Genomic DNA, 14,545 nt, shown 5'->3' with positions numbered 1-14,545 from the left:
GCCAGGCCCTGCTCGGCGGCCACTGCTACCCCCTGGGCCAGGCCGACTGCTGGGAGCCGCACGTCGACTACGCCAAGATCAAATGCATCGACGAGGACGACCCCAAAGAGGTGCTGCCCCCTGCCCGCCTGCCACCTACAACCCCCTCCACCACCACCACCACCCACTGTACCCTCCAGAGCCCTGCTGGAAAGACACACACACACCCCCCCCCCCACAGATAAGAGAACACACGCTGTTGAGCCGTGCCAGGTCGGACAGAGCTCACGCTCAAAACATATCGATGCACACACGCCGATTGTGCCCAAGGAGACGCCCTGTGCCACACACACGGGCAAGTAACAATGGCCGAGACACGCTGGCGGTGCAATCAAGCGGGCATTAGAGAAGAGCGCTCTGAGAGGAGCTGGCGTGGTCATTGTCCTCACTTGTGTGCGTGTGTATGCAGCCACTTGCATGAGTGCCCCACACTGCGCTAAACACCTGAGAGATACGAGTCCTCTCCCCAGTGTGCAAGGAATACACAAAGGCATACATTTAAATGCGCACAACGTGCCGTGCAAACATACAGACACACACACACGCGCGCGCGCACACACACACACACACACACACACACAGTCATGTGTCACTGAACATTTTTAAGCATGCAACTCAACATCTGTCTCTTCTCTCGCTCCTCTGTGCCTCATCCCGCATCGTCGGTGTTGTTGTGTTTGAAACGTGTTCCGCGCCATTTCCCACTTCAGTGCATAACACTCATTCATTCTATACATACTGTATATATGTCAACAGTGCCTATAGATGTATGAGCTTGAGACGACAAAAACATCGATCTTTTGTCAGATTCAGGAAGTGTTTTGAAGCTTACAGCAGAATGTTTGTGGATTATTTATCACTCGAGTAGTGTGTTTTGACCAAGGGCTCTTTGTATGAAAACATTTTTAGGGCATTTTTTATTCATGTTCGCAGTACACCTTTCAGACATCTTGTTCTTGTTTCCTCTTCGTCATTTCATTCAATTAATAGAATAGATAGTGGTGTAAAAACAGAGTGGTTGCTGTACTGGAATCAAAATGGTGTGTATGCGTGCGTGTGTGTATGCATGGGTGTGTGTGTGCGGGTGTGTGCGTGTGCGTGTACGTGCCGTATGCAAGGTTACAGTGATTGTGTGATTTGTGTGTATAATAGTGGTTGAGTAGATGTGTGTGTGTGTGTGTGTGTGTGTGTGTGTGTGTGTGTGTGTGTGTATGAAAAGCATATGCTGCCATGATTGGTGTGGCTGTGCTTGTGAGCAGGTTTGTATGTACCAGAGTCCTCAACATTCAGGTGATGGTGCAGTGCAGGAAACGGGAAGTGTAATATTCCAATTCATAAGAGATCAATTTGGCAAGGTCCTTCTGGACCAGAACGGTAACATCCCAAAAAATGAGCTTGAAGCCAAGGCTGCAGTAAGACTGATTGTGTGATTTCACCAGACTGCCATCTAGTGGTCTGTGTAAGAATGCATTTTCTTGTTGTATGGCTTGTCATGGTCTGGATGTGTTAATATTTTAATAATTTAATATTCTCGTAATTTCCGTTTCATCCTCGCGTAGACTTTCTTCGCATATACTACAACAAAACTGCTCGATTCTTCATTTGTATTGTTGGAACAGCAACCTTCCAATGCTCACTTCAGAATTAGAAGCTACTATCTATATCCAAAGGCACAAAGGCATTTACTTAAAAGATCCACGTGTCTGCTTAATATGCCAAAATCGACAGATTAATTCTCACTTCCTACCAGACGCCTGCGTTTCAAGGAGGCGGTGATTGACGGGTGCAGTTCGACAGCCAATTGAGGGTTTACTATTTGCATACAAATTGAGTGTGAAGCACAGCATTGTGCCATAAAGTGTGTGACTTTTTGATGATGTGTGAGAAAACCTGTCTCTGTGTGCTTTGGGCGTATGTGTGTTTCGCGACCATGTGTTTAAAGGCTGATAATTTCCACTCTGAAGATCAGAGTTGAAATGCGGCTGCGCTTAATGAAGGCTCCCTTCTCCTCTTCCTCTTCCTCAGCCCCTTCCCTCATTGGCACTGAAAAGACTGAATCACTGACAGCAGGTTTCATCTTGTGAAAGGCTCGGCGAGATTCTGAAAAGACTCTGAGATAGCTGCAGCAGCCGCCTGTGTGTGTGTGTGTGTGTGTGTGTGTGTGTGTGTGTGTGTGTGTGAGAGAGAGAGAGAGAGAGAGAGAGAGAGAGAGAGAGAGAGCAAACACTATGTGAGGCGTCTATGCTTTGGTTGGAGTATTTGTGTCAATTGGTTACATAGTGTATTAATGACTATACATTTCTGCGCATTGTATGTAAATGCATATGCATATATTTACTCACTGCTGTATACATCACATCTCAGGTCTATACCTCCCATTAGGCTTCACGCGTACTGTACCACGTACTGTACAACCTCCAACACAAATGTTCCTCATGGCACGTGCACACAGCATACCTGACACACACGCTGCACCTTGCCGTTGGTTGGAGCTGCTGGGGCGGGTTGGTGTGGGTGCCCTCGGCGTCCGAGGGCTCCAGCCTCTACTTGTGCCAGTGTCCCTGGTCAGCAGCGGGCGCGCGTCTGGCATGGGCTGAATGATGTGTCTGCGGGCACGGCCCCTGATCTCTGCTCTGCAGGGTCTTGGGCTCCAGGCCATCTGGACCTCATCCCAGTAGCGCCTCCCTCTCCTCCACACACACACACACACACACACACACACACACACACACACACACACACACACACACACACACACACACACACACACACACACACACACCTCACACACACGGCCCCTGAACTGAGGGGAAGGAGAGAAACAAATATTCGAATAAAATTCAAATCAACGTGGTAAATCATGTTAACGACTGAGTTCATCTGAGGCTGGGGAAGGATGCTAAAGTTATTTTTTCTCTCTCTGCCTTATTCCCCCCTTCTCTCTTTCTCTCTCTCATGCTGTCGTTCCTTCATATTTTCTTTGTTCCATCTGTCCTTTATGCCCGGACTCTGTCTCGATCCATCTCAATCTTTCATGGTCTTTCTTTCTTTCTTTGGTCCAATCCGGCCCCCTCTCTCCATCCCTCTGTGTCTGCCTCTCGCCTTAAATGTCCATCCATCTCTGTCTTTCTCTCCCTCTCCTGCTGTCCACTGCAGCCCGATGACCTGGACCCCTTCCAGGACATTCTGGACGAGAGTCCCTATGCCGGCGATGTCAACATCCCGAGTCCCAAGCCCAAGTTCGCCCCCTGCAAAGAAAGCAAAAAGGACCTGATAACGTAAGCAAGGAGGGAGGGTGTCGCGGCCTGTCCTTCCTCTTCTTCCTCCTCTTCCTCCTCCTCCACCATGCCCCAACTCTCCCTCTTTCTTTTTTTCCTCTTCCTCTGTTCATTTGTGCTCCGGTTCCTTTCTGTCGCACTGATTCAGTTGTCTCTGCCCGCAGCACTCTTGGCATGCTCTGTACGCTACATAATGTACTGGCAGCCTTCTCCTCATTTGAGCTACAGTAGGGCTCATCAGTTAGCATAGCTTTGGCTTCTCTGCTTCTCCTTCCCCTTTTTTTCTGATGCTTTATTGTAATAAAACATCATGCTCATTCAACCTGTTCATGTTGCAGCTGCTCACACGCGGATGTGTCAAGAAAGACAAACGTGATACCTATAGGCGCAGATCTATCCACTTTTTTTGCAGACAGTGAAGCTAAACTGGAAACAATGAAAAACTTATCAAAGAGGAGCCTTTTCTCAGCCGTACTTACTCTTTCATTTCCTTTTGGGTTTTATTCTATCTTATTTTTTTTCTGGAGACAGATGCCCAACACCAGGGTGTGATGGAAGTGGTCACGTGACCGGTAATTACGCCTCACATAGAAGGTGTGACATTTTCTCATGGTGGATTCAATATTTTCAATTTATTGTTTTCAGCTTACCTCAACTATGCTGTCGAACAAATAGCTAGAGTGCTTTTTCTATGTTAACCCTTTGAGTATGATGTTTGATAAGTAGTCACCGAAAGAATAAGCTACCAAAAACGCACAAAACGAATAAATTAGTACACTACCTTTACACACTCTTTGCATATAAAGTGCAAATTGTATTTGTATTGATTTGGTCCATGCTGTTTTCCTGACAGAGCTGAAGTCCAAACATCTAAACATTATTCAGAGGGTTAACTAATGTTTCAGATCTAATGACCCCGCACGTTCACCATGGCTTTTTTACATTTACAGTCAATTCTCTGAATGGATGCATTCCTCTAGGACTGTGTACTGTATGTGTGTTTGTGAGTATTGTGTGTGTGTTTGTATGTGCGTGTGTATGTATGTGTGTGTTTCAATCAATATGCTTGCCCCTTATGCTTCCCACTAACATTCAGGATGTGGTATATTTTCCAGTCTTTCAGGTTGTCCTTTAGCTGACAAAAGCATTCGAAGCATGATGGCCACCAACTCACAAGAACTCAAGTAAGGCAAAACAATTACTTGCACTATTATTGTCAAATTGTTTTGTATGTAAAAGGGCAGCCATGCAGTAAAGCATGATGAGATTTCAACATAGTTCCAAAGCACAGCAGACTGTATGTTTGACAACACATGTACAGAGACCACCCTGATAAGATCATATTTGTCCTTGCCATCTCCTCTCAGCCCTGTAACAAATAGATATGGGAACTTATCTGGATTATTTGAACTCAGTCATATGAAAGACAAAATTGCATTCAAGAGATCTTTAAACTGAGTTTTATGTGATGTTCAAAGTTATATGTTAATTACTGTGATTGTTCATTTAAAAAGAGAACATTGGGTAAAATACATACGGTTGGATTGGTCTGATGTTCTAAATGTAGTATGTTAATGTCAAATTAAGTTCAAGGCCAGTCACGTCGTTTCTATGGTTGCAAACTTTCACGGCAAGTCAGGCTTGTGATTGGTTCATGTAGCTGCAGCTGCCAGCGTGGTGGAAGAGCAGCCGTTCTCTCAGATCTGGAGCACCATGGGTGGAGGTGTTGGGCTGGGCTGGGGTCTGTCGACCTCTGGACTAAGATGTGTCCTTCAGCCTGGACACTAACTGAATGTCCCTCTGTCCCCAGGTGCCCGACTCCGGGCTGCGATGGCTCGGGACATATTACTGGGAACTACGCCTCCCACAGAAGGTAACACATGTCCCTCATCAATCATGTCACTAGTGGAGCCAGCCCACCCCACACCCTTCTCAAGGGTACCTGAAGGGAGTGAGCCTGGATGATTGTATTACACATTGTGTGCAGATATTGTTTAATGAAACTCAATGAGCACCCTGCTGCTGTTTGATTTGATTTAGGTGATTAGGTAGAGTAAAAAAAAGAAAAAAAAACGTTTGAGCATGTAATTATTATTAATCAGCACTACCAGATGATGTAGTGCAAAAGCTATTACTTCTTTTCTCACTAACAGAATTAGTGAATTAACCCTCCAGGGGCTTGTAGTGCAACTATGAGTATCCATGCAGGACACAAGCCTGTTTGGGTCCCACAAGGATAAATATGTCCCCCTCAGCAATACGAATATTCGTCCGTTGTGAAAAGCAGAGAATAAACAGTGCTGTTTGTCTCATCAGTCTATCGGGATGTCCCCGGGCACGGAAGAGTGGCATTAAGATAACACACAGCAAAGAAGACAAAGAGGACCAGGAGCCAATCAGGTACACCCATCTGTGCCACGCAAAGCAATAAACTCATAAATGCATCCATGCTCAGGGGCCAAACCAAATCTATCCGCAATTCATTTGGCTTATCTGCCCCTCTGTGCAAAGAGTAACCCTCTGTGGTAAGTGCAGGTGATTACGGAGGAAATCAAATCAAGCACATCAAGCCTCAGACTGGCCTCATCACCTCTGACATCTCTAAACTCGCAAGGAAAAATGAGAGGCGATGATCTTGGCACGCTTCTCCGCTTGTAGCTACAGACAAACCGTGCCCTGCTGTAGTAGTTCCAGAGCTGTATTGGATATTAAATTGATTTCTCATCAAGTTCACTGTTATTTTAAGACTGGAATATTTTTTGCTATACTGGAAATGTATATATGAGACCAGGGTACAGCATTCAAACCTCATGGGTAAAGTAGTTTTGTATAACATGGGGTTGCCACTTCTGTATTGATGCAATTTGGCAAGTTCCCCTCCACCAGACCTGTCTCATACACCCCACCATTCCCATCGATTGGACTGCAGCACTAGGGGGAGAAAATCAACATAGTGCTTGGTTTTACAACACAGACACACACACACACACACACACACACACACACACACACACACACACACACACTCACACACTCACACACTCACACACTCACACACACACACACACCAGACACACACACACACACACGCACACACACACACACACACACACACACACACACACACACACACACACACACACACACACACACACACACACACACACACACACACACACACACACACATAAACAGCAGCCCCACTGAGCACTGATAGACTCAAGCAATTGCTACAGCTAACCATTGTTCTCTAAGGCCTGCCAATGACAGAGGCAATTTAACGGCAGGTAGTGTAATCAACCGCAGACGCGGTTTAAAAAAAGACATTAGGGCATTTTTGTACAAAGACAATCTCTTGACAAAGGCAGAATTGTAAGGTATTGTGTGGAATGTGGTCACTCCTGGCGTTTGTTTTGATTTAGCCCTGCTGCAGACATTTTACCTACTGCTGGTAGTCTTGGGGCGGAGTGGGCGGGGTGGGGGGGGGGGGGGGGGTGCTTTAACCTTTGACCTTGGAATTAACTCATATGAGTAGACGGGTGCCTTTGCCCACCTTGGTTACTGAGCTCCAAGTGGCAAGTTTGCAAAGCTTTGTGAGAAAAATGAGATGTGCACTAAGCCACAGGGTGTGAAGTGATCATAAATGCATCGTGAGCTCTCTAGCTAATGAGAACCCAGCCATGCTGATACAACTCAGACTCACGTCGGGCGACATTATCACAATAATGATGAAGATAATGGTGATGGTGACGGCGATTATGCGGATCGTAATGTGCTGTTTTGGTGACAACTATCTCGTCTGTGCTGCAGGTGTCCGGTACCTGGCTGTGACGGGCAGGGTCACGTGACGGGGAAGTATGCGTCGCACCGCAGCGCTTCGGGATGCCCGCTGGCCGCCAAGCGGCAGAAGGACGGCTACATGAACGGCTCGCAGTTCACGTGGAAGGCCGGGAAGACGGACGGCATGTCCTGCCCCACCCCTGGGTGTGACGGCTCGGGGCACGTGAGCGGCAGCTTCCTGACACACCGCAGGTGGGCCTCGCCACTCCACCAATGGGGCGCCAGAGCTGCCATTTACATCTCACTGTAGAACACAACGAAAGGTCATATGAAGTTAGAGTTTTGCAAACTAATGAAAGTACTACAAGAGAAGAGTAATCATAGCCTGGCTCCGCCTTCCTACGTACTCCTACGCTGTGTTTTCATTTCCCTTCAGTACGTCGTCTGGGTCTACGGTATATTGGCGGGTTTTCTCAAGACAAAAATGTGCAGGTCCAATCAGCGAACAGAGGGAGTAGCTAGGAATGATGACGTTGAGGTTGTGGGCTAGTTTGCGCATTTCACGTCATGACCAAACGTTAACGATTGGTTATGGCAGATCTGAGTGGCTCTGGGCAGATCCAATAGTTTTAAACATCAACAGAGTATCTGCATTCAAGGAAGTTCACACTTGGCAATGGAAAGTGGCCAGACTCTCTGTACATTATGAATATACGAGAGTATGGTAGGACCAGGCTAGAGCAATCACCCTTAAACATTAACAATTTGATTCAGCATGTAATTTAGCAACAATGTGATATTATCTATTATTTATTTTAATATAGAACATTTATAATAAAAATGGCATGGTACAGTATTTCACAGTATGCGTCTGTCTTTTTTACTTTTTTACCTCTGTTTCCCCCCAACTGTGTCCCTCTGTCCAGTCTCTCGGGATGTCCCCGCGCCACGTCGGCCATGAAGAAAGCCAGGCTGTCAGGGGTGGAGATGCTAACGCTAAAGCAGCGGCCCAGCAACGGTAGCGTCCACTGCGTCCGTCCGCACCTCATCACCCCGCGTGGAGTGTGGCGGGCTCATCAGCCGCACGCATGCATATAGAACAGGCCCAATCACGGGCTCCTGCGCCTAATGGCGTCAGCCGCGCATTGGCATAGATAATGGTGCCGGTCTAGAGCAACTTGCCAATCAAGGACCTGCATACATTATGGAACAGTTAGTCAGTCCAAAACAATGGAGCTCTGATTGCTTGGTTATCATCACTGGCTTGCAATCAGACTCATAATTATCCCTTATGGGTGCTTACAAGTCTACCATCTAGGCTAGCCATCTTTTAGGGGGCTATTCTTACCCCTCTAAGGAGGAAATGGGCAAGGTGCTATAAGGCTGTTCTGACATTAAATACACCATACACGTTGAAAAGGGTCATTGATAGCCATGCATGATTAGTAAACTAGTACCTATGATTGCATAGGTGCATGTATGATTGCTTATGAGTAGCTACTGTGTATTCATAGGTATCTCACTCGCTGATGAATACAAAGTGCCAAGGGAATAATTAACATCACGAGAATACTTCACAATGTTTTAACCATTCAAAATGTCACATTGCATGTCATAAGAACTTCATTTCCACCGTGTCATTGGAAGGGCAACGTGCCATCTCTTAATGTGCATTGTTTGTTCTCTTGTGTGTTTTTATTGTAGGACTAGAGAATGATGAGGAGATAAAACAGCTGGATGAAGAAATCAAAGATTTAAGTGAATCGAATTCACAGGTGGAGGCAGATATGATCAAACTCCGAACACAGGTAAAGGTGCTGCCACTCTGTCACTGGGAATGGGAGAGGGTTTGCAAGCGGTTGCTTGGAGCTTCTAATGAATATATAAAAACGCTTTCCCATCTCTCGCTTTGTAATTGAATAATGAAAACCTTTTCAAATGAATATGGAAACATATGTGGTGTTTGTGCCAACCATTCATCAAGTGTGTGTTGGTGTGAAAGGGTTATTTTTCTAAATTAACAGTTAATTCTGAGAAATCTGATCAACTATCAATCACTTATTGTAAAATATTACTGAAGGATATTTTGTTTGTTCATTGTGATGATATGTAACAGGCCTACTCCACAGATATGACCAGTGGTATTGATAGTGGAATGTCTACTAGTGTTTGACTACTAGTTGTTGTCAGATTAGCATCGATACATTCATTTTTTAGTGTGTTGTCCCTTTAATTTTTACACAAACAGTGTTAAATTAAGTCAGGGGTTCCTGCATTCTTATACATGTCTATACATATGTTAAGACAAGCGAGATGGGGTTGCCATGGGATTTTGCATTGCTATTGTTAATTCAGTAGGTGCATTTTCAACCTGCTCTGAAACTACCTTGTGCTCTAGGTATGGTAAAGTGGGGCATTCCTAATTAGAATGCAGCCTCTCTCATGCTCCCCCTCTGTAACCGAGGGACTGGGTAATGTCCCTGTGGTGCTGTACAGCAACACTTTGAGTGAGCACTGACAAAAACTAGAGCCTCACATGGCCAAAAAACTGGAGCACCCCCCCCCCCCCCCCCCCACACACACACACACACACACACACACACACACACACACACTCTTTCACATTGTTTCTCAAAGACGTTTGATATGGAATGAAGTTGATTTGAGACAGCAAGTGTCTTTTTGTCTGCGCATCTCAATGTGTTTGTGTGTGTGTCTGCTCTGTGCGTTTCTGTGTCTGAGAAACCATCTGTGGTCCACGCACACAGCGTAACAGTTTTGATATCAGTTCAGTGCGCTGTGAGACAGAGGCAAATCAATGACTCACAAGAGCTCCTTAGATATGCCAGCCGGAGTCAGCCAAGCACAGAGGAGAAGTAGTTAAAACTAGACAGACCAGACGTCTCTGGTGTCTGCTCAGCAGCACACTTCTCCACGTCTGCCTTCTCTTTGGGCGAGTTAAACTACAACCCATTTGGATGCATTTGCACCAGGCATTAATGCTGACTTGGCAGCGTGTATCGGCTAGCATTCTGGAGCTTGGTGTGTGCGTCCTTTGCTTGGCTGTTGTTCTCACTTGTGCGGCCCCGAGATGGAGCTAGCCAGGTGGTATATGAGCAGCAGATGCATTTGTCCAAATAGGTAACCACTTTCTCATGATCTGGCCTCCCCTTTCTAGATTACCACAATGGAGACTAATCTGAAGTCGATAGAGGAAGAAAACAAGGTGATTGAACAGCAAAATGAATCTCTCCTGCATGAGCTGGCCAACCTGAGCCAGTCACTGATTAACAGTTTAGCTAATATCCAGCTCCCTGATATGGTAAGGGCCACCAACAAAGAGTGCAAAGCGGGCAAGTTTATAACAAAAACATAGCACATGGCTTGTTATTTAAGAATTCCTTTATTTTTCGATAATTTGATGCTTAATCACTAGTACACTACCCAGGGCCCTAGTTGCATGCGGAAATCGTTTTTTCAGCCAAGCAATTTAGGAAGCTGGAGGAGAGAGATTTAGAATGTTACCTTAGCGTCAAATCACACAATATGGTGAAGAGATGCTGCTAGGAAAGGACTGATCCACAGCTGTGATCAGATCCAGTTTCAGCGTATGAAAACCGCTGTACCAAAGCTGAGATCTGTCCAATTAGTCACCGTCATGACTGACACTTTTCTTCTCAAATCAGGACTTGCCATGCAGGTGTAGCTCTGCATGTGTGGCTGTAAATGAAGCATTTATAACAATTTGTTGATTAACATTACTGTAGATCCAAACTTTCCTGACCCCACGCCATCTTTTGTTTTGCAGTAATATTCCCTCTAACTTGCCAATGAAATATTTCCTCTTCTCTTCATCATTTTGTACATGGCCAGGACCTTATTAACTATAGAAAGAAAAGACAGTACAAAATAGGAGAAGTCATTTACTGAACTTATTAGATCCAATTATTGGCAAAACATGCCATTTTATGTAATGTTTCAAAATTTTAACTTACTTAAATGTAGGAGTTTACAAAGCATGAACAAAACAGCTTTTTTCCATAAAACATTCTTTTTATTTACTTCACATGCGTAGAATGAGTCATATTTTTAATGTTTAAAGCATAATTTGCATACATATGGACATGGCAATAGGATGTATGTGTAAAGAGGGATAGTGCGTATTTCCCCTCAGCTCATTTAAATAAATGTACAGTTTCTATACAGTATTTTCCTTGATAATCACTGAATTCAAAATAAAAGTTTGTGTTCATTATACGATAGATAACATGTGTGTTTGAGTGCTTGCTGTCACTGGTTCAGTTTCTAACGATACATCGCTCTAACATATTCATCTTGATTGGCATGAGCAGATGTCTCATGTAATTGTATCACCATCTCTTTTCAATAACCTCAACAAAATAAGAACTGCAGGTCTTTGAAGACCCAGGATCTTTGAATGACTTTCTTCACAAAAATATCAAACTTCAAGTTATCTTCTAACTTTGCTTGATCCCAATACAACAATAGCAGTTCCAGAGCTGGATTCAATATTAGGTCTCACAATACATTCATACACTTCTTTATCTCCTCTCTGTCTTGCCGATTTTATTTAAAAGTGATTTGTGAACTTGCATTCTGCTTTTTGCCACAATATGTTTGTTGTGCAACATTGCCCTCTAGTGTTGACATACGAAAGATTATATTGAAAGCCCCTTAACATGTACCGGTTGCTTTATGCCTTTGACAAATGATTTGGGATCAGTTCCACAGCTTCACCCTCACTAGCTATCTAAGAGGGTACAAAGAGCTGCTCCGAATTCTATTTGTAAATGCATAATAAATGGCCAAACCCTTTTTACAAAATGTGAATTATGTTTTGACACAGCAGGCTAATAGAACTCTTGTTTTGCACCTTTCCCCCCTAGAAACCGCTGCAACACAAAGAGGCACCCATTAGAAATAACAGCTGCTTACAGTTGCACCAGAGAGTAAGAGAACAATTTTCACCATCTTAACATCACCTAACTGTCGTCTCTTGTATTCTTATTTTCTTATTCTCAACCCTTCTGTCCCCTATATATTCTCAAACATAAACACATACTAGTGGGCTTGGCCCTCTGGTTTCTGATACTGTTTTCTGAGGCATGAAGTCGATATGCACATGAAGACATTATACTGTATGTTATTAAGAATCATCACCCAAATCTCAAAATTGTTTTTGATCAGAGTGGTTTTATGCTTGTTATAATCTGTTTTTATGTTAAAATGATGTCAGAAGACCAGAATGATGCTCTAACCATACAGTAAAACAATCTTAGAATTAGTATGCCTTTAAAGGTTATTACTTTTTAGAATCATCTAAAACTGATTGCTATGACCATGCTTATGATGTCACATAACCATGCAAGGCTAGGAGTTTGGGCAGCAAATCTTCTAGGGTTTCTTTTAAAGGTTTTTTTTCTCACATGTTATCACAGATCAACTGATATCATTTTCATTTTCCTCTGGTTGATCCTGTTATATTAATATCATTTTCATTCATCCAAACATGTTCTGATGGAAAAAGCTTGTTTTAAAGAATTGTTACTTGTGTGGACAATCAACAACTGTGGGTGGTATGAGTAGGTTATAACATCATAATATCACTCTTGGAGTGTCATCAACTCTTTGTTATGGGTGGAAGGGATCCTCTCAGATGCATTTGTATCTATAGGAAATGTAAACCACCACTCCACAGACTGTTAATGGAACAATCACAATCTCAAACTCTCAAAATTAATGTAACACTAATGTACTAGCGAAAGCTAATGGTATGCACTGGCCATTGGGGTGCCTGAGTGGCATTGCTTTCTTCTGTCATTATGTGGTTATATGCTGATTAATGACTAAAGAACCATTCTTCTATAAGGATAGTTACATTTTTCTCAGTATATTCACACAATCTGATACAGTATGGTAAAAATTATGTATTGGTGTGTTTTGTTCTGTATCTGCATGTTGTTTGAAAATGAAGTCAGTTTTTTCAGAAAAGTTTGCCAAAATGAATTTTGACGATTTAGGCAAAAACACATTTGTCAAAAAATGCCATTATTTTTTTGTTTTTCATTAGAGCGATGCCATTTACCCTATTATTCTCTGATAATAGAGTTAAAGAAATATATACCTCATGATGACAGTTTTGTTGAATATGGAGTAGTTTTGTCTTTCTAGAAATCTCATTTACCTTTGTCCATTTTTCTCAATACTTCACAGGAGCCAATCAGCGAGCAAAATTTTGATGCGTATGTGACCACACTGACAGATATGTACACAAATCAAGATCAATACCAGAGTCCAGAAAATAAAGCCCTGTTGGAAAATATCAAGCAAGCGGTACAAGGAATACAAGTGTAGCCATCCATCAAGTGGAAGGCATGTTCTCATAAAAAAAAGTTGAGGAAAAAGACACTAACAAAAAAAGAAAAGAAAAACAACAAAAAAGTAAAACAGGATGCCTCATGGTTTGTTGCTGTAATTTTACCAGACAGTGTTAAATATTCACTTCAGTTCTTTTAAAAGAAAAGATAAGTGTTATGCTTTCAGAACATCATATTTTTTTCTTTCTTGTCTTGCTTTCAAGGATAATAGTTACTGGCAGAATAGTTTTTGAACAAAAAAAAACAAAAAAAACATTCACATTTTGTACGTTTTCATATGAGCTAACATAGTGTGATGTAATGTTTTTAGCCGCTCATGTATGCACATTTTTAGTGTATATTTCGGAACAGTAAGGCAAATCATATCAGACATAGGTACTTTTTAATGCTAGCTGACAGAGTGGCATAAGCTGAGGAGGTTACCTTGACCTTGATGATGAAAATTAAAATATATCTATATATCACTGAGGACATGCAAGGAGGTAGCTACTTTTTAAATTTGTTTCTCCTCATCCGATGATTTTATGGAATTTTCAATGAGATTTTTGTGTGTATGTGTCCAAGCAAGACTTGGTTGTAAATTGCTTTATTTTTTAACAATGCTTGAAAACTCTTTTGTCTTTTGTTAAAAAAAAATATATAAATTTGGTGGCGGCGAGTGGGGGCACTTCAAAAAGATGTTGGAAATGAGCATCGAAAAGAAACTGACTTGATGTATGAATGTTACAGTTTTATTGTAAACATCATGACACGGAAACCCAATGGTGAAAATCCCATTATCTAGTAAGGACTATTCTCTTCAGTAGAAAAAAAACATCTTTACTTTGCTTTAGTAGATAGCCATTATCACTCAATCAGCAACAAGGTGATGGCAATTTAGACTCCAAGCATCATCCTAGCATAACTTTGACTTTTGTTTAATTTTCGAAATGGCAGTAGTAGTTAGAATCGGGCAGCGTCTCAGCAATATTAAATCACATGTTTATAGATATGGGATGCAATCTACATGGAAAACAGTTTGGGTATATGCAATTTCTTGTTTGTAAACAT

At 42.8% G+C, this 14,545-nt stretch overlaps 1 protein-coding gene across 1 annotated transcript in view; it reads left to right on the top strand.

Moving 5' to 3' along the window:
* Nucleotides 1-13,593, top strand: part of myt1lb (myelin transcription factor 1-like, b) — a 56,075-nt gene extending 42,482 nt beyond the window's left edge. Inside the window, 11 exon segments of the mRNA XM_062523000.1 lie at nt 1-110; nt 3,196-3,317; nt 4,433-4,501; nt 5,128-5,190; nt 5,634-5,717; nt 7,128-7,349; nt 8,024-8,115; nt 8,802-8,905; nt 10,276-10,419; nt 12,005-12,067; nt 13,332-13,593. The exon segment at nt 1-110 is cut by the window's left edge and continues 41 nt beyond it. Of these exon segments, the coding sequence (XP_062378984.1) occupies nt 1-110; nt 3,196-3,317; nt 4,433-4,501; nt 5,128-5,190; nt 5,634-5,717; nt 7,128-7,349; nt 8,024-8,115; nt 8,802-8,905; nt 10,276-10,419; nt 12,005-12,067; nt 13,332-13,472 (1,214 nt within the window). The 3' untranslated portion in view covers nt 13,473-13,593.
* The last annotated feature ends 952 nt before the right edge of the window (nt 13,594-14,545 follow it).

The sequence above is a fragment of the Sardina pilchardus genome, chromosome 20 (assembly GCF_963854185.1).
Source record: "Sardina pilchardus chromosome 20, fSarPil1.1, whole genome shotgun sequence".
NCBI lineage: Eukaryota > Metazoa > Chordata > Actinopteri > Clupeiformes > Clupeidae > Sardina > Sardina pilchardus.
Note: the sequence above shows the minus strand (reverse complement) of the source record. Positions and strands in the feature narration are given on the sequence as shown.